This window comes from Neodiprion fabricii, chromosome 3 (assembly GCF_021155785.1).
Source record: "Neodiprion fabricii isolate iyNeoFabr1 chromosome 3, iyNeoFabr1.1, whole genome shotgun sequence".
Lineage (NCBI taxonomy): Eukaryota > Metazoa > Arthropoda > Insecta > Hymenoptera > Diprionidae > Neodiprion > Neodiprion fabricii.
Genome location: NC_060241.1, coordinates 4,946,035 through 4,967,494, shown reverse-complemented (window position 1 = coordinate 4,967,494; position 21,460 = coordinate 4,946,035). Strand labels below are relative to the sequence as shown.

Sequence of the window (21,460 nt, the reverse complement as noted above, 5' to 3'; positions counted from 1 at the left end):
ATCGGCTCGATTCGATTTCATCCGATCCGATCCGATCCGATCTCGTCGAACATATAAAAGGCGACATCTTCCCCTCGGTTATAACGCGTCGTAATGTCCCTGGCCCGATTCAATTTATACCCTCTGGAAGCATACGTACACCTGTACGTACAGGCATACGTGTACATATTTCCATCGTACAAAAACACCCTCCCTGAATTTCACGGGCGCAGACTTTTATTATTCGTCAACGGTTTACGGCTTCTACCGGCAACCACTTACATCGACCAAACAGAACCTGCTTCTCGATGATCGTAACATAAACAAGAATTCGGGTTTACTCATTCGGGGCATAACGCGTAGATGGAGTTCTGCAATTTCTTCGGCTTCTCTTCGCTCATCTGTTCGACCACCGATGGCTGGTCCCATGTGCTAGAAAAAATTGGTGTGCCGATTCGTCCCGAGCCGCGTTATTTCGGAGGTTTTTACGGAGGACGTCGAAAGAGGAAAACGGCGATGGGAAGGGAAATCTCTTCCTCGTTAGTATAGTTCTCACGCGTCGTTTCTCGACGTTTCTTCTGTTCCAGAGGAGGATTACGACGCGTTTTGCTTAGCCTACATGTTCACCTACAGGGACTTTGAGATGGGTACACTGGGTCTGGCTTGGACAGGGGATTTGAAGAACGCCGGTGGAGTCTGCGAGAAGAACGGAGTAAGTACGAAGAAGCTAATCGTTTTACGCGTAGTTGTGTGTTTTTTTTTTTTTGGTTTCTTTCTTTGTTTTACATTGTGGCGGCGGACTCCAAAGGAGGAGACGAAACGGTCGACGAGCAGAAAAAAGGAGGGAGACAACGGAGAGAAAACTTTATCGAGTATTTAATTATATAAGCCACTATAAAGAAAGGAGACTTGCAAACGGCCAATTTGTACACGAGGAAAACTTGCCAACATCTTTCAGATCGTAAAACACGACCTGCAAATAATTTCAACTTTTTAATGATTTATTTTGACCGTTAAGAATGTCCGTCTTCGACATATCTTGCTACCACTCTAGTAGCTATGAATATTTATAGATTCTCTCACTTTTTTAGAAATCGAGTCAAAACGCGCGATGCGGAATTTATATTCATTGATCGAATGACGTGGAATAATTCGCGGATATTCGATTGATGATTTTATCAACTTGGTTGTGATTGATTTTTTTTTTTCAGATTCTTATCTCATCGCGAAGTATTCAATATTCTCACCGAGACTAACTTTTTGTTGAGAATGTACGTCCCATAAGACCTTGATTTTCATGTCTGATAAGATATCAAAAATCGTGCACGAAATAAGTGTGCCGTTTGTGTTTGGAATTCATTATTCTCAGCCACTGTCCTCCTCTCCTTACATTCACCCGCGCTTTTATAGATTTCTCTCGGTAGTTCAAATCTCGATTCAATATCGCCACGTCATACAGAATAAAAACCGTTTGCATCGTGGCAGCGGGATACAGAACGAAAAGCGTACCGTAGCACGAATTGACGTTTTTGTGCACCGATCGGCAAGTCCGCAGAGCAGAGGTTTGAATATCGTCGAAACGTGTAAAGATATTATACATACCATATCGAAACGACGATACAGACGTATAGCCGAGTATATCAAGCTGTGCGTTTGTGGTGGTGGAAAAGCCGGTGGACAGGTAAATAAATACACGCAGATCACACGTCGGTGTTACTGTATACATATATATATATACGTATATAGAGAGAGAAAAGTGAAAGAGAGAAAGAGAGAAGGGAAAAAGCAGACTGCAAGAAAATACCGGAGAGATTTAGTTACGCGATAGCAAATAAGACTCCTGCCCGCCTTCTTATTTATGTCCTTTTCGACTTTATTCTACTTCTTCTTATTTGCTCTGACGGAAAGTGAGACGGGAGTTTTGGACCTGCTTTGGAGACTAACCGACGACTGACACAGCGGCGTATTTGTAGGTGAACAAGTGAATACATGAACGGTGAATTCCTAACGACTGCACGGTCCGTCGTCTGCTAAAGTTTGACGCGCACGCGCTGCGATCCAAGAGAGCAACTGTTTACCATGGCTACCAACCGTCACAAGTGTAAACTCATAAGCGTGACCTCGGTTGTGGGTTAAACTGCCAAAATTTTTGAGGTTACATTTATGACGGTTAGTCACCCTGGCAAACAGTAAAACGCAATAAATTGACTCGCGTTCAACTCACGACAGTAAAAATATTTGAGGTTATTGACAGTTGGTCCCCCTGACGACAGCGGTTCCCGGATTATAGCGCGTGCGCATAAAGTTTTAGCAGATGATATGCCGTGCAGTCGTTAGAAATTCACTCTGCGTTATAAAAGTTCCAAAGTTAGAAATCGGAGGTTAGCGAAGAGTAAAATAAATGACACCTGTAATTATTAACGTCTTTTTACGTTGAGCGAAAATTTTAGACGCGTTCTGCGTGGGACGCGAGCCGCGTTCTCATTTATTCAAACCTCGTTTGGCTAATTTGACGTGAAATGTATATCATGAATGAAAAGTGCACACCATCCGCCGTATCGTATCGCTTATCGTGCAATAATAAGCGACGAGGCGTTTACCTTCTCCTCGCTAAGGTTCAACGGGCTAAATCCTCCCGTCAGGTTTAAAACCCACGCGATTCAAGGCAAGGTGACATTTTCCTCGTTTCACGCCCCAGTTACTTGTTTTCAGGGTGTAAAAAGCAGCAACGCGGGAAACAGAGAGAAGGCGAGAGTAGAAAATACGAAAATTTTTAATCTGAGATTCTGGAGTTCACGTCGATATTTGAATGAAAGTTAGAGTTAAAGTTATTCACGAATGACTCGACATTGATAAAGTCGTTTTTGTTTAATCGGACTTACGACCTCACAGCTACACTGAGAAAAATAGAAAAATACAATCCCTCAAATTGGGCTGTATAACCCGTTTTTTACTTCTAACAATAAGAAGTCATTGAATTCTATTTGACTTGAAGTGAATTAATTTGACAAGGGATAGCTACGAAGTGTAGTAAATAATCTGATTAAATGAAAATGAATTTGACCAATTTTATGAAATAATTACAGATAACGATGTCAAGGAACTTGCATCGTTCTGTGATATCGATGAAACTCCGATCGATTAAAAAACATTATTTAATTCCGTAGGTATAGAATTAAATTAATTACTCCGTATAACGAAAAAATCACAGCGGTCAAAGATTTTTTCCCTCGTAGCGTGCTTGATTTTAAGATAAATGAGAAGTCGTGGCTATAAAACGAGCGGAATTATATCCAGTAAGAATTGCAAATTTGAGAAGCAGCGAGGTTGTCAGGAAACTCTAAGGATTGTCCATCTATCATTATTTAATATTTGAAGTTGATGATTGAATTCTGAAGCATTTCTGATCACTGAAATTTCGCATGATATTTTTTTGTTGCAGCATTATCGGGGAAGCATGAAATCTCTGAATACCGGTATCGTGACGTTGTTAAACTACGGAAAACACGTGCCACCGGCGGTTTCTCACGTCACGTTGGCTCACGAAATTGGTCACAACTTCGGATCACCGGTGAGTGAGAAAAAAAAAAAAGAAAAAATTCAAAAAACAATAAAAAAACAACGGCGCCACGCGTCACGATGGGGTAATATTTGCGACTCGTCTCGCGTTTTCTAATCCGAAAAATCCACTTCAAGATAAAATGTTTTACGGCGTTTCACCCCGACTCTGAAAACTTCCATTCGCCAATGCCCTCGATTCGAATGGTGATCGACCTCAATAATCCGTGTAAAGATAAACGATACAAAAATAACTTGTAACCGATAACCCGAAAAAACATAAGCCGAACAAACATAACCCAAGACAAAAATAAGCCATGAAAAAATCAACCAATGACAAAAATAACCTAAAACAAGAATAACCTAAGACAAAAATAACCTTGATAAAAATAACTTAAAACAAGAATAACCCATACAAATATGACCTGTCATGAATAATCGAAACAAAACTAACCTAGAACAAAAATAATCCAAGTCAAAAATAACGTATGATGAAAGTCAACCTGTAACAAAAATAACCGGAACACAAATAACCTGAAAGAAATAACTCATACAAACATGACCTGTTATCAATAACACAAATAAAAATAAGTCAAACAAAAATAATCCAAGACAAAAATAACCCATGAAAAAAGATTGATAAATCAGATCGAATCGCATTCAATTAAGTTGAATTAAATTGAATGTCAAGTATCATAATTTTGTAGCGAATTATTTTTGTGCGAGTTATTTTTGCCACGATAAATTTCCCTTTGGGTTATTATTTCTGTTGCCTCTTGTCCCAGTACCGATTCAATCTCGGGCAAGGAGGAAAAGTGAGATTTTAATCCGTCGTGACATATGTTGCAGCACGATCCGGAACAGTGCACACCAGGAGGGGAGGACGGAAACTTCATAATGTTCGCGCGCGCCACCAGCGGAGATAAGAAAAATAACAACCGTTTCAGCCCCTGCAGCATAAGCGCGATCAATCCGGTCCTAAACACCAAGGCGCGTTCCCCGAAGGGATGCTTCACGGGTAAGGAGGAATTTCAGCCGCATTATAATAATGACGCGTCGCGGAGGGAGAAAGGTGAAAAAAAAAAGAAAAGAAAAAATGCCCGATAAAAAAATCAGAGGAAAAAAGCTCGCGCTAAATATTCGGTCCTCTTATCTCCGCGACTGCACGAAGATGGGGGGAAAAATATTTCGTCGTTTCGTCCCGCCGTAATTGGCCAGTAATTGTACGGAATATTGTATAATCGATACCGTCGAATCAGCTTTATCGGTTTTGTCTGGTGCACTGCGCAAGAAGCTTCGCACGCAGTCGGCGGAGGTTTCAGAGGATGAATCGTCTGAATATTGGGTTAGGAAGAGAGAAAATTATTAGGTTAAATTTAGTAGCAAGTAACGTTGATGCAACGAAGCAAGCTTAGGAAACAATCGTTGCTTCGCACCTCTTCAGGATTTTCTGTTTTTTGGTAAACCGTAACAACCAAAACATAGTCATACATATTTCGAAAAGTCAACCTATCGAAAGTTATTTTAAAATTGCACAACAATGAACTTTTATCTTACGTATCGTTACTAAATATCGCATCGTTAATAAATTCCATTCGGTCAGAAAATGTCGGTTGAAAAATCTTTAGCAATGTTACAATTTATCCTAATGATTTTGTATAGTGAACGCGATTAAATTAACATGTCCTTTGTTACATGCGAAAATTTGAATAACACAAGCTAAGATATATTTACCAACAATTTGAGAAATGGTTTTGATAATTGGAATGTTGAAAATGATTAAACTCATGGATTTTTTATAATATTCTCACACATTCACAAAATCTCTTACTGGAGAGATGAAACTTGTAACGTACAAATGTAATTACTGACGAACTATGAATCTGTCGTATCGTAACTACAGAAAAATTTCAATCAGTCTCTGGAGATCTCTGTAGCGAATAAAATAACCTTAAAAAAGTCAGAATCGGGTTGACAAAATAAAGAACATAAATAAAAACACCAGAGTTTTCATAATTTCAAAGGTTCTTACTAGAAAATATCATTTAAAAATGTTTGTATCTTGTACTCTCGTGTTATTCGAATTAGTCAATATTCACTTCTATTACGCAACACAGATGATATTATTTTATTCCCTTTCGTTACCATTGTTGCGAAAAACATATTGGTGAAGATTTTTCTAACGTTTTTTTTTTTTGTCTCTTGTAACTTTTGATTCACACGGTCCAGACGACCACTCATCCTTGGAAGGGTGAAAATCGCGTTCTTTATGTCGCGGGAAAAAAGGATGTCAATTATTCCCGCTCGTCACCCGCGATAAGTTGACAATTTCCAAGCTGAGAATTTAAATCCTTACAACTCATATCCATCCATCCGTCCATCCATCCACCCTTCAATCCATCCGTCGGCCTCCTTTCTCCAAAAGCGCGATGTTCGTTCGGTTGGAAATTCAATTAACCCCTCGTATCGAGGGGCGGAAGATTCGAAAGAGGGAAGGGAAAACACTTGTTACTTTGAAATTCAATTAACGCAGTTTCACACGCAGGCTTGACGAGGGCGGCTATAAATTTGTGAAAAAAAAAAAAAAACCACAAAAAAAAAATAAGAGATAGAAAGAAAAAAATCCCCCCCCCCCGGCTATTCCGATTACGCCCTTTTCGAAACTCACGCCAATTCCAAATCAGCGTATACCTTTTTATCATTTCTCTCGCCTTTCACCATGTCTGTTATACTCAACCCTTTTTCCAATATCCAATCCTCTCCCTCTTCTCGAATACTGCAGCGAATTCCAGAGATTAAAAACAGCGTTCACCCGATAATCGAAAGGCTTAGCGTCTGATATTTATACATATATATATGTATAATCTACATCGATTTTACACCAAATCAACGTCAAAGATTCTCACAGAATTTCTTCTTCTTGTCGTTTCTGTAAAAAAAAAAAACCACATACCCAAATCCCGCGTTCTAAATCAGCTGGAGAAATCAGTCAGAACTAAAAATGTAGCTCATGAAACATTGAATGTGTGTGTGTGTGTGTGTGTGTTTTTTTTTCTACAGGACTAGAACCGTTTTGAAAAAAAAGAAGATTCTTTGTAACTTCTGCGCCTTAAGATCTTTTACTTTTTGTAATGTGAAATTAATCCAAAGCGTGATTCTTCGATTCTAGAAGTTAGAATGAAGAAGAAAGACTATTTCTAAATTATTCAAAAGCTTTGAAATACGGGAAAGTGGAAAATAAACGTTAATATATTCGAACGTCTGGATAGTTCGAACAATCACCTAGAAAAAAATTAATAAATATCATTCGGACCCTGGAAATTATGTGGAAAAGTCGACGAATTACGAAATTTCAATTCTTACACGGTGACAATCGACTTTAGACGTGAGCGTAATTGAATTCTCACCGCCATACGGGAGAGATTTCGAAAAAGATAAGAGCGCGGCTTACACGCAGGTACGAGATATAACTTCATCTCCTACAATGTACATTGTGCGGTGGCCGCCTTTCGGGAAATGGCGGAAACCCCGAGGAGAATTAAGGCGCGAAGAGGCGAGATCAAATCACGGATGCAGGGAAGAAATTCAAATTCTAAGAACCTTTCGCAGGACCCCGCAGGATAGAGATGAGAGTGAAAGCTTGTCCGTGCAAGGGCTAATCCAATCTATTCGACGCCCGGCGTCTTTCCGCTATCATCGAGAAATCTCACGTGTGGTTATTGGAAAATGTCCCCAATGACGTCAGAGCTTGATTTTCGGCGCCATTTTATCACCACGTAACCTAAGTTTTTTTCTTTTTCTTTTTTCTCATTTTAATGGAAGCAAATCGCAATTTTTGGGCTTTCAAATTACTCGTGTCACGTTTATTAAGGAAACACAATCAATGATTTATATCTGTTTTGCTCAAATTGAAATTTGAGAAAAAATTCGACATGTCCCACAGATAACGATATCGTAAAAGCAAAGATTTAGCAGAGCGCGAAATAGAACTCGCAGTTTCGATCCGCGGTGATAACACGAAGCTTGAAGCTACTATTGACGGAAGAGCAAAAAAAAAGGCGGGTATTTCGTTTCCTTTTTAGAGATAAAAAGCAAAGGCGACGATTATTCAACTCTCCACAGGCAGAGAGCAGCGAAGCTTCTTTGAAGATCGGAAGAGCTTTCTAGACAAAGCTCGAGTTTATCGAGTGACTGCAGTCTGTAGTGCAGATCAAACGTTCGTTGAGCTGAGGATGAGAAATAGTCAATTTCGAAATTTCAACGATGGATTCGTCGCTCATTTTTTGTTCAAACTTTATTCGAAGGTTCGAAATTCCCCCGAACAAAGTTAGGACGACGCGGCATATTGCGTTATCGTTAAAAATTCCAGGGGGGGGGAAAAGACTCGGGAAGTTTTCATTGCCCTAAATAAGTTGCTCGGTTAAAAACCGGATCCGAAGGAGGAGCGACATAACTCGACTAATCAGTGAAAGAAAACTTTTTTCATAAAGTCAGTTTGGTCCCGTGGCTCTGGAGGCAGGCTAATAAGTTTGATGGAAATTGGATAACTATGATCCATTCGTCGTCGTAACCGAATTAAAAACAACTTTGGCTTCGGCTTCTATAATTTTCCTTTCAAGTTCTACCCCCCCCCCCCCCCCCCCCCCCCCCCTCTTCTATCTTCCCGTTGAGTTATTAGCCGAGATAGAGGGAGTCCCTCAGCCCGGAATTTTCCTCGTCCCGATTCCGTTTTATCTTTAATTTCGTTCTTGTTTTTTTTTTTTTTTCCTTGTTCCATGCATACTTGTTTTCTTTTACAGAGCCCCAAGCTTCCCTCTGCGGAAACGGCGTCGTCGAGGAAGGCGAGGAGTGCGACTGCGGCTGGGAAGAAGATTGCAGAGATTCCTGCTGCTTCCCTCAGCGTCGTTATCCACCCGCCGAAGAAACTCCCTGCCGACTTACTCCCGGCTCGATTTGCAGTCCCAGTCAGGTTAGGGATTGTTCCCCGCATATTCTTCGCTGTCTCGTTTCGGTTAACGTTATACAACACGGAATGTTCAACCCCAACTCTGCAAATGATTTTTCTCTCGCCATTTTTTTATTTCCTTCGTCATTTTTTATACCACTTTACTAACTCTATATACACTGAGAGAAATTTGTCTGTTCCGGTTACCCCTCAGGCCTTAACTGTTTTAATTTTTTATCGCAAACGATTAAAGTTAAAGATGAAAAACTGAATTGCACTTTTGAAATTTACGAAACGACTCTCGAAAATCGATCTTAGATCAAAGAGGATTGTTTGAAGCGAAATCCGGAACTGGAAACTTTTATTAAAATATTTATTAGACCGAATTCTTAGAAACTAAAATTTCCAAATTTGTTATTTTTCTTAGCAATTATCAATATTTTTAAATCTATCATCAGTCACGTAATCATACGCTTCGTGCGTAAAAATGTATGAATTCGAAGAATTTTTGAATATATCAAAAATGTTATTCTGTTTGGATCTTTGAAAAATTTATGCAAAAAAGTAACGGTTTGAGAGAAAAATCTGAAACATCATTCGTCGAGTTGGCGTAAAATACTTCACGTGTAAAATTTACACGTCTAATATATTACCTCAAGAATATTTTCCATCTCGACAACGCTCACAGCGTATTATACACCTATCGAGTTTCTCGATTCAATTTTCTGTTATACGTAAAGCTCAATGTCTTTACAACCCTTAGAATTCGCTCAACGTCTGCACTACGCGCTTCAGATACTCCAGTGGATGCAGTATTAATGCCTTCTGTAAAACTGCCGAACGATACATTTATCCCGTTTCATCCCTGCCGGTAAATTTCAAACTCGAGTAAAACGATACGCGTTTTCTATTTCACGTATTCTCTATTTGTGATTGCCCATTTTTTTTTTTTCATTATATTTTCCAACTCGTCTGGAGCAGCGTCAGCCTTTTACACTTTATATCGTACACGTTTGCTGTAAATTCAACGTTTCGCAAAACGCCCCGAGGAGTGTTTCATTTATTTACTTTTATTTTCTTCATCATTATTAAAATTTTGTCGATAAAATTTTATCGCTTTCAACCGTTACTGTTGAAACATACAAATTGCTTCTAGAGAACAAAATAAACTTTATCGAGTAGAATTTCGGTAAATTAATCTGTATTTAGCAAGGGAAAAATAAAATTTTGAATCGCTAATTCGGACGAAGAGAGTTGACCTATCGTTTATGCAACTGTTAGTAAAAATTGTTTCACTATTTTTCTTCTTCATTTTTTTTTTTTTTTTTAACGACAAAAGTAATTATGAATCTATACATTTTTTTATTCTGGTATCATAAACCACCTTGTAGAAACTCGATGAAAAACCCATCGTAACAAGTAAGGTGAAATTAATTTCTTTTGCACAGGGCCCATGCTGCACGACCGAATGCAAACTGCAGTTCAATGTCAAGTGCAGGGATGACAACGGGTGCAGAGATGCAAGTTTCTGCGACGGTCGTGTACCGCATTGTCCACCGTCTATCAACAAGCTGAACAAGACGGTCTGCAACGACGAGCTGGTCTGCTTTATGGGGGTGAGTTTGATCTTTAAACAATTTTTTATCTTTATTTTTCTTCTATTTCTACTCTTCACAGGTTAAAATCGACGAACCGAATGCGTTTTCGGTACAAACCTGAGCCTGAAATCGTACGGTAATTACTTGAGTGAAAAGGAAAACAAAAAAAAAAAAAAAAAGAAGATGGAATGAAAACATAAAATTGAAACAAATAAAAAAAAATGAAGAAAAAACAAAGAAGTGAGAAAAAAAGAGAGACGTAGAAGAAAAGCTCCTACTGACCGCGTCAACCCGTTTTCTCCGACTCGCGGACCTCGGTTCGCGGTTCACTTCCATAAAAGCTTTGTCGGAGAGTTCTTACAAAGTGCAGGAATTAGGTCGAAGCTTATTGTCACCGGACAAGGTGACAGTTCGTTCAATAACCACAAATTTCTTCTCCTGCTTTTTCTTATTCTTCTTACAACTTATAACTTCAGAATCACAGCTTCGTGCTTTAAGCTTTGCTAAAAGTATAATGGAGGAACGGTAGAACTTGTCGATCTTAATTAATCCTCCCAGCGATCTGGGTTGCCGATAATTTTCTCAATCCAGCTGTGGCTAATTCGCTTCATCACCACGGAAATAAATATAACTTATCAAAGTCGTTTATTAGTGTCCTATCTTTACCGACCGAGAAAACTCACCCTTTTTTTTCACATATTAAATTCCAAAAAAAAAGTCAGCCACGCGTTGTCTTTTTTTTTTTTTTGACGATCTTCGGGATATGACTTACTTTTCTGAATTCCGTTAGAAAAGAGCGACACAATTTGAACTCTTTCCGTTCATTTGTTTATTTAATGTATGAGAAGAAAAGAGATGAGTGCTCGGTCGGTAGAGGTGGGAGTACTACGTGACCTTGATTATTATTTTTTTGAAGAAATTTAAAATACTGTACACCAGGTTAGCTTTAATTGTAAGTCATGTATAAATTCCTGATCGATAGAATCTCGTAAAACGAAAACTGTACCTTCACCTTCTTCGTTAATTTTTATTTTTTCCGCTTCGATACAACGTGCTATAGAAAATTCCTGAGACGCTAAAAGGTTGTCAAGTTTTAAGCCGCTGTCACATTTTCCCTCTGCAAATTAACGCCATGTTCTTCTGAATTTTTTTTTTTTTTTTTTTTACACTATTCTTCGGACAGTCCGTAAAATTGTGCACGAGATACGCGCGAAGAATACGTGAGAATGGATCGTTGAAAACCGAGGCTAAACAAGACCGTTTTAAAATACGTTTCAGGAGTGCACGGGGAGTATCTGCCTCGCCTACGGACTGGAATCTTGTCAGTGCATTCCAGGGCCAACCGATCCACCCACAAAGGCCTGTGAACTCTGCTGCAGAGAGCCTGGCGAGAATAAGCCTTGCCTGTTAGTCATCCTCGACCAATTATCCGCCATGATTAAAAACTGAGTCGAAATTTATGAAAAAGCGAGCCGATGGTTTTTGCGAAAAAGCAACGAAAACGTCGAGAGCACGTTTTCATGGATTCCCGATGATCTTTCATGCGAAAAAAAACCCCGGTAGACAATGAAAACAAAATTGGTGCAAACATCGTTGGCCTTTGAGTTTTCGTAGTTTTTTAAAAACCATCCAAGGCTCTTCTCACCTTTTACCATTTTTCAATTCACCACCTAGTTTTACTTCCGCAGTTCGTCCTTCGACTGGAACAAACGGCCCTACGATATTCCGGACATGTTTTCCAAGCCTGGAACACCCTGCAATGACTACAACGGATACTGCGATGTGTTTCAGAAATGCAGAGAGGTAATTTTACGACGCGGAGCGTATCTCGAGGCGGCTACTTCGACTCGCGAAGAAGTTCTTAACCTCCATTTATCCTTTTTGTGTTGTTAAAGGTCGATCCGAGCGGCCCTCTGGCTACTCTCAGGAAGCTCCTTCTCTCCGATGAAAGTCTCGCATCGTTTAAACGATGGGTAGCCGATCATTGGTACGCAGTGGCGCTCATAGTTCTTGCTGCAATCGCTCTTCTGGTTCGTATTCAACTTTCATAACAGTTCTGATACCTGCGGACAAGTCCTTCGAATTCACTTCAAGTCGTGAGACATTTCGAGAACATCCAAGTCTTCCAAGAAGTTTTCGCTTCGAGTAATTTCAATCCTTTCCAAGTCTCACTGCAAGTGAATTCGACCGGATCTCATACCGCAAAAAAAAATGATCAATCCAAATGATATCTAGATTCTAAAAGACTTTCATCGATACTTTAACGATCCTTTTGCGAATATTTTTTGTCACCTTTTGCCCGATTTAGAGAAGAACGGAGAAGAGTTCACCGAAGAATTGCGAAAAGTGCAGTAAGTGATTGCGATTAGACTTGGAGTCGAACCTGATAATTTTCCCTGTATTGCAGTTGTGTCTTAAAGATTCTAGGCTAGCAGTAAACACTTTGATCATCGTCTTTGCCACCGTCTTGACCTTAACCCGATCAAATACGTCCATAACGTATGTAACAAAATTACTGATTATTTCCGATGGCGTAAACAGTGAGCTAAGTAGTAACCCGATCAACAATTAGCTCCTCGAATCGCAAAATATCAGCACTTGCGGCAAAAACCTCCAAATCACTTCGTAGAAGCTCGTTAAGCTCCATCATTCGTAATGTGAACTTGAATAAACATCTATCATGATTGCCAATTTACCTATACTATGATCAGTATTTCGTCGGTAGAAAACAATACCTATTTTTTGTCACCTAGTTTACTGGAAAATTGTTCTGGGTAAACTTTGCATCTAGTTGAGAGATGAATAATATTCTCTTCGCTATTAAACCTAGTCCTACACAGAAAAGTTTGTGAAACCCAATGTGATAGAGAAGAAAGATGAGCGAAGAAGAGAAGAAAGTTGGTTCGGTTGACACGAAAAGTTCCAAGTTCACTTCGCTAATCCTCGTCGGAAAATTGGCTCGAACAATCCTGATCGATTCAAGATTACGTCTCAGTGGCTTCGTTAGCTTATTTTTCAGCTTATACCGTCGGCAGAGAAAGAAAGTAGAAAAATAAAGCTCGTTTAATGCTAGAATTTTCCACTCCACACCCATACCGTCCATCGGAGCCGCGTAATCAAGTTAACCATGCTTTTATCTCATTAGGTTTGATGTTTGTATTAATTTTTTGTTCCGCTTCTTTGCCGTGAATTCTCTCAACGATATTGAATGTCTCGACAGGTGGCGAGCACGAAACTGTTGGGGAAGCGGCCCGATCTCAAGTTGAAATCGGTAACGATAATCCACAGCTCAACGACGGAGACGGTACGTCTACCACCGGAAGGAGAGGGGGGAGTCACGGTTCATCCACCAGCGGTCAGGGCGAAACTTCCGTTGAGCCGGAAGGTCAGAGAGAAGAGACGGCGCCGGAAGCATAACAAGAATGTGACTTCGGTCTCCAAGGAGAAAGCACCAAAGGTAAAAGCTCCCAGTTCGTGCAAACCGAGGATGAACAATGTCCAGATTGAATATTTCGAGTACATTAAACTGTTCATTCAATGGCTGGTGTTCATTTCCTTGCGTTGTTTGCCTTTTCTGCGAAACGTGCGACCGTTATGACAGCTTCGTAGAAGTACTTTCATTAGCATGTTTCTAGCAGATCGATCTTCCGAAGTACTTTTTTGGTCATCAACACGTGCATATTCAGATTTAGAACGAACATGGCGAGTGTATACAATTGTAGATCCAAAGGTTTCTGTTCATTCGTCACTGCCGTTTTCATTTCGAAGGGTCACACTTATAACTGTGGCGTAGAAACACGTTCATCAGCTTGCTTCTGGAACACTGATCCTAAACTCGTTACTTAGTGGAGTCAAATTAAATTCCGAAGTTTCCATTTGGTCTCCACTCGAGATTCAGAATGAAAACGGCGAGTGTATCGAACTGTTCGTTCAATGATTATATAGCGTTCGTTTCGAAGTATGACACTTACCACTGTCACCATAACGAGTAAAATTTAATCCTGAAGTTTCCGAATCCCAGGCGAGTTCTCCATTGATGTTCAATCCGAATCCCGTTCTCCATCTTCCCAATGACTTCCCACCCCAATATCCGTCAGAGGCCCGATACAGGGTCCAAATTAATGGATTGTTTGACGGTCAAAGGTTGGAAAAAAGAAGAGAGTAGCCCCGGAAGGGGCAGCGGTAGTGGCAGCGGCGGCGGCTGTGGCGTTAGTGGTTCCGGGTGCAGGATCACCGGGGACAGTGACAGCGATAGATGAGGTGAGTTCGCGTAAACGAGTCGCTGAGGTGTTACTGGCGTCGGGAGTTCGAGGGAAGAAGACGTCTAAGGAAAAGGTCCAGGGTTCGTCGGAGTCCAACAACAACATAAACAACGGACTGAACAAGAAGCGTCGAAAAAAGAAGGAGGTGATCGACTACTCGGCGGCTCAGGCGGAAAACGACACGACGACTTCGATAGCCGACTCAGACCCAAAGAACAAGGTACGATCCTGGCTGATGGCATCGCAGGGTAGAGCCGAGGAGCCGTCCTGCCTGCCTAAAAGCAAGTCGACTCCTGCGGGTCTGACGTCGGGTGGAGGTGGCAGAAACGCGACGGGTCGAACGCGGCAGGTTACGTTGCGACGACCGACTGACCCGAAGGCTCGGAGTCTTGGTTCCATCGCCAGAAGCAGCGAGAAGAGCGACAGAGTGCGGCTGCAGGTTGTCTACAAGCCGCCGTTCAAGTTCAGCGTCAAGCTTCGCAAGGCTGACAAAGTTGGCGCCACCGGCGCCGCTCACGCTGCCCCCTGTCGGACGGGTGCGCCTCGGACAGGGGTTCTCATCCGGACCACGCCAGGTAAAACGAAGCACGCAAGGACCAAGCAGCGCACACCGACCAAACCTGCCAACGTCTCGGCGCCGGATCACGCCGCCAATTCGGACCTCCACACCGTCCCGTCGGATCTTGAGGTACTGCTTTCCGAATGCGAATTCCTTTTTACCGATAACGCGTGACCCCTGCCCCCTTTATCTCGCGTTGCCGATGTCTCAGCGACGCGGTGATCGTCGATGTTTCGTTTTTCCTTTTGTTCTGATCTGTTATTGTTCCTCTCGGAAGACTATCGATAATACGTTGATATGTTTTTAATTTTATTTCCATGAGGGTAAAGTAGATGAACTTTTTGCGAGGGAAAAAGTAGTTAAGAATGAAATAAAAGTTTGAAAGAGTAAAAAATAAAGGGAAAATCTCAAAAAAAAAATTTATATATATATATATACCATGTGAACCAACTGTATTCCTCTACTCGATAATATATATTATAATTATACGTGCACCTAAAGTGATCGGAAGGTGGAAAGAATTTAAAGCGTTGATTATCGATAGTTGATGAAACGGTTCACCATCGGAAATCTGAATATCAACTAAATTTTTGATGAAAAACATAAGTGCTATTGTACGACTGATCGCGAGTGAAGTGAAAACATCCAACATAATCTATAAACGTGACGATAATGTGCGAACAATTTAAAAATAATTATCGTATAATAACGACAATGGACTTGCGAAAATATATGTTAAACATCGATGCATTTCAGTTCGGTGTTTATAGTTTGAAATAACCGAGAAAAATGTGATCCTGGTACGTACATGTGATATGATATTTCCTTGTATATACGTATAGTTGTATTGTAATAAGAATTATCGATATTACGATAAATGCGAAGCTTGTGGTGCTTGTGGTGGTTTTTAAAAGCGTCGAGTGCCATCGACAAGGATGTAAATAACGGCGGTAACGACAATTAATAAATGTACATCGTGAACTTTAACCAAATACTACTTAAAACGATAATTATAACGTGCAGCAGAAACCCTTATGAGTATCTAACTACACATACATCGTAACTATATGCGTATAAGAAAATTTATATGCCGAGCGCATGAACGGAGGAGTTGAGTGTATGTATAGTATATACATATTATATATTTTTTGAAAATTGTAAATAAAATCGTTGTATTCTCCGCGTTCTACTTTGTCCGTTCTTAGTTCGATTATGAGGCAGACGTGAATCAACTGTTAATTATAGTTATGGTGGTTTAATATAATATGTCCTTATACTTCGACATGTACTAAAAAAAAAAAAAAAAAAAAAACATAAATAAGACTCGAAATTATCGTACGTAATATAATATCGATGCTCCGACTGTGTCGTGTAAAAATTATACACATATATATGTAATCGAATCCTTCTGTAGCTCGATGTTCTCAATTTTATTTTCCTTCTTTTAATTTTTTTTTTTATATTTTCATCCAATGGTGTGAATTTCAGAAGAATTCCTGAAGACTGATTCAGGAAGTGTTAAATAAGAAATTGATACCCATGAATTTCCGTTGATCGAAAATCTAAATTGAAAAACTCTTGAGAAAGCTTTACGAAATTTTTATTTACTTTGAAAATGGAGCAGCGAGTTTGAAAATTATCAGCGAAAATTTACTTCACGCATAACTTTGTCAATTTTCCGAATGATTTATAGATTTTTTGCGAATATATCTATAGTTCGTAGAAACGCCGAGCTAAATGTAAAATCCTGGCAAAAATATCGCTTCTTAACCACGAATCACGTCCCAGTTTTTTTCCTCCCGTCCGTTTAATTTTTCCTTTGAATTTCGGACCGCGGTCGAATTGGCGAGTTTCACCGAATTCGTACCGAATATTTGAATCACATACATATATTACAACCATAGAATTGTCGGCAACGTGGAGGGGTTGAAATCTGGAAGGTATAAAGTCAGCTTATATACGCGATATTATACCAGCTAGATTCTAGTTTTAACCTCGTTACCGAAGTAATTGGAAAAGTTCTGTTGGGTTGGTGGGATCGAGAATCGCAAACTGCACCGACGGACCAGCGGTGAAAATTTACAAATAACGAAAATTTCTCCACATTTCGTGACAAATGCACATTTTACACGAATTAAAAATTCTTCATCCCTGCATCAAATATACGAATGATAATTTACACAGATATATATTTGTTATCAATATTCACACGTAATTGGATCACGGTGAAACGTTATTTCAATCAGATTCACCCGCCCCGTCGAAATATAATACCTGTAATTAATTTGAAATTAATGCGTTCTTTGATACCGGGCAGCCTCTCAGCGAATTCGATACTCATTAGTCCTTTCGCTCTGATAACACACACGGCCCACAGATTTAATTAATTAGACAGTGACGAGAGAAGAGTGTTAAAGGCAACAGGCGGTAAAAACAAAATAAAGAACGGAGAGCAAACGTTATCGTATACGTAGAGATAAAATAAAGGATTTGGATATTACGGTTGAAAAATTCCCTCCGAAATTTACACGATGCAGTTTTATAATTTTGCAACGGAGGAGAATAAAATAAAAAAAAAAAACTGAACTTTTCGTCAGATCGCTGTGATTGAATTAACAACGTTGAAATTACTTTTTATTTTAGTAATGCCGGTGATATATTTCTTCCTGTTAATTCTCTCGATACGTATATTACATATATCGAGGATTGTGATCATTTCTAGATTTTACGAGGTGTGTTTAATATCGTCGTTTTATGATTGCAAAATTCGTGCGGCACGATCATTTGGCAAACGGTGTATATATCGTACGTTAATCCACACGTTTTATTGCTTCGTTAATGAAAATTAATAATCTGCACAGTCAACGCTCCGTTCTGTGTAAATAATTAATTCCCTCATTGACGGACAGTTTTAGTCTCCATTTTTTATTTCTGAATCGATATTTCTCAACGGATTCAAAAAATTATAAATGTAAAAAAGAATTTAAAAAAAAAATAGAAAAACGAAATCGTAACTAACATTCCATATTTTGCGAATTGTCTTCCAATCTATTTCCTATATCATATTGTATGTACCATGTATATAACATTGTTCATTTATGTATATATATATATATATACACATGTATGTAAATATTTAAATTCGACATGATTATGTACCGATTATACGAGAGACGCGCCAGTCTGCCTCGTTCGCATATTATACATGACACACATATAGGAAACAATAAATACAAACATAAATAAACGTATTGAGTACTATATAAAATTTATTATATAATATCCTTGTATATCTATTATTGCATAGGTAAGAATTATAACGATATGTGTAAAAAGATCGACTACGATATCGGACGATACACGTGAAATTTCAATATTCATGTACCGATTTCATTTCCTTTGAATTATAACTGAAGCGAAACAAGCAGAATAGTGATTTTTATTATCTTGTCATACTCACTAATCACTGATTGTTTTATTGTAATTTCGCGATGATTGTTAAATTTAATCCCGTGAATCTGTCGAATTGCTGGCAATTCGTTTGAAGGTTGAATGAATTAAGAAATATATTATACCGAGTCAAGAAACAGATGAAAAAAGTACTTAAAGCAGGAATAAGGAAAGGCAGAGAAAAACACTTCTAAAATGACACATCACAATATTGTAACTCGACGAGAAATAGATCGACGTTACGAACAAAGTCCGTCTGAGGTTCAACAACAAACTATAGCAACTATATATTATACATACAATATGCATCATATGTAACGTATACATATATTATGTATATATATATATAATACTTGTACAAATGCTATTGTAATATGTACGCGATTGATTAGGGAAGAAAAAGAAAATGAAAATGCACCAACAGAATACGAAAAAAAAAAAATAAAAAAAAAAAAAAATAATGAAACGACTAGTAGCAGGAAAAAAATTAACGCAAAATTTCGGGCTCCTGTATTTTTACACGGACTTTGTATGTAAATAATTGAAAATGAAAAACTAAACTGATCGTATGAATAACGCTATATAAAGTAATAATATTATTAACGAAGTAAGAGAGAAGGCTGTATAATATATAATCATCCATAAATTGTATGTATCAAACACACACACACAGACACTCGACTAATAAAACATTGAAATTATAAACGCAATTCAACCTTTACAACGTGTTACATTGATTCATCCAAAAACCGCTGGACAAAACATACCTAATAGGTAAGTACCTGTATTATATGCGTGTATTAAGTAGTGTTATAATTAAAGTAAAAAATTAGGGACCATTCGAGAACATGAACAATAACAAATACGATAAATCAAGAAGGTAGAAAAAAAACTGTCAAATACAAAAAAGCAAAGAGTATTTGTGATTTTCTCTTCAAAATTGTTTCCGACACACATATGTACGTTACAATTTCTTTAGTCAAAAACTAGAAACTCTTTGCTTCAATTCGCGTCACTCTGAATACATAACGAATGATGGAATATTTTTGAGGTTACATTCACGACGGTTGGCCACCCTGGCAAAGAACTGCTCTTGTATTTTAGCAGACGACGGACCTTTCGTATAATATCACTAGCAGCCCGTCGCGGGTCCGCCCGTATCAAAATTTAATTTAACAAAATGAAAATTCCGTTCAGTTAAAAACAATCTTGCTTAAAATTCAAGATATTTGAACGAAGATTGATGATATCAAGTTTAGTCAGCGTTCGCGTTATAAGTGAGCGTGATCCCGTTCCGACTTGGCTTACAAATATCGTTATACCTCAAAAACTTTCGATCTCGTTGTAACGAAATGTAGCCTAAGATCTGGTCAGAAGTTCCAGCTATCGACAGAAAAAATTAGAATGAAAATTGGTTCAGTACTTCTTGAGTTATTGGCGAACATACGGACAACAAGAAGACTTTAAAGGGTTTCAAAACCGTGTTTTCACAATCGGTACCTGAAATATTTCCGCGACTACTGGACCGATCAGGATCTAGTTTTGCACAGTTAGGTTTCGCACAATAATCTAGTACTCGTCGAGCCATTTTTTCGATACTTGGCATAGTATATTTATTTTATTTTTTTCTTTTGTTTTCATCATAAGCCCTAATAATTCTGAGGCACTAAATCGCCTATTGTATTCCATACACTGCCACGGTCAGAAAAAATTGAATTTTTAAAATCCGGCTCGATAATTACTAGTTTTATCTATCTACTTCAAGATACGTATGTACCTATGTAATTTTTTTTTCACAAAAAAAAAAAAAAAAATGGCGGAGGCACGTCTGGTGCCGCAAACGCTATCAACAAAAACACGTCCCAGAAAAACGACTCTACCTATTTTACCGTTTGAAATTTTTCAATACCAAATTTACACACGACACGGATAAAATGTCATGGTTTAAAAGATACGTAACGGTTTTCCGATAAAATTCAGTTTTATGCACGGAAAAAAAATTTCAAACATAACCCTACTTTCAGTCGTCCCAGGTATACATGTAGGGATAGAGATGCGCATGCGTACGTGTATTACACATACAACACGTGGGAAATTTGCAGGGACGGTCGTTGAACCTGCGGCAAGTGTAAATTGCATCGTTAAATACGTTATACAAGGGCGAACCGATATACATACAACGTATATTTGCTTCGAACAATTAATCAAATTTTAGCGCTCGCGTTAAACCAGCCTAGCCGCCACTCGTTCCCCGTCTATCCTCTACCTCCTCTTCTGCTTGGCCACATATTTCGCTAAAATTTCACCACTGAAACAGTCGTTAGGGAGTGAAGAAGGGAGAAATGAAAATTAAAAAATATAACATCGTTCAACATTCCGTTCACTTGACGGGTTCGGGACGAGGTTTGATGAAATTTTTAAATTCGTCGCAGAAACAAGATACGATTTTTTGATAAAAATAACGTCATTTCCGTAAATAACTCGGGTAAAATTCTGCAATGGATGAACAAGTTAGGTAGAAAAACAGCAAATAAAAATATCAAGGTGAACATAACTGTTTAATAGAAAAATTGCGATCATTTCGAAAGATTCTGATACTGTGATTATCAAATTTGAAGTTTTTCAATCAAAGTGATTCTGGATACCTAATAATGGTAATCGATAGAGAATAACGGAGGCAACTGTTCGATGAAAGATACAAAAATTTGATCTTGAATAACGAGAAGAAAATAAATTCAAATAAAGAAGGGAAAAGGTTTGAAAAAAAAAAAAAGAATTCTACGTCAAGTTACTATAACTAATTTTAAGTTGCGTACAAAACATTTCAGGAGAAACAGAAAATCTATCCAACACATCGTATTTCGTGAAAGGATATTTGTCAAGTCGTCTACGTTTTATTTACATGGGAAATCAAAAACTCCATTTTGCGACCACTTATAATTTCTTGCAGAATCTGAAACGACGCATGGTGTTTTATTTTGTATCGCAAACTTGAGTTGCGGCTGGTGGAAGTAAAAAAAAAAAAAAAAAAAAACTAAAGACTTTTTTTCTTCAGTCACTCTAATGTAACATACACTGAGAGAAATTTTTATTTCCGGTTACCGTTCAG

At 38.6% G+C, this 21,460-nt stretch overlaps 1 protein-coding gene across 3 annotated transcripts in view; it reads left to right on the top strand.

Moving 5' to 3' along the window:
• Positions 1–18,830, top strand: part of LOC124177744 (disintegrin and metalloproteinase domain-containing protein 10-like) — an 86,428-nt gene extending 67,598 nt beyond the window's left edge. The window contains exons 8-18 of one of the 3 annotated variants that reach the window (XM_046560506.1): positions 567–691; positions 3,422–3,550; positions 4,387–4,555; positions 8,337–8,506; positions 9,931–10,098; positions 11,359–11,486; positions 11,769–11,883; positions 11,976–12,110; positions 12,389–12,431; positions 13,301–13,537; positions 14,224–14,357. In XM_046560506.1, the coding sequence (XP_046416462.1) occupies positions 567–691; positions 3,422–3,550; positions 4,387–4,555; positions 8,337–8,506; positions 9,931–10,098; positions 11,359–11,486; positions 11,769–11,883; positions 11,976–12,110; positions 12,389–12,431; positions 13,301–13,497 (1,379 nt within the window). In that variant the 3' untranslated portion in view covers positions 13,498–13,537; positions 14,224–14,357. Of the gene's footprint in view, positions 1–566; positions 692–3,421; positions 3,551–4,386; positions 4,556–8,336; positions 8,507–9,930; positions 10,099–11,358; positions 11,487–11,768; positions 11,884–11,975; positions 12,111–12,388; positions 12,432–13,300; positions 13,538–14,223 lie in introns of all 3 variants that reach the window. The other 2 variants (XM_046560504.1, XM_046560505.1) reach the window with 2 other exon arrangements.
• The last annotated feature ends 2,630 nt before the right edge of the window (positions 18,831–21,460 follow it).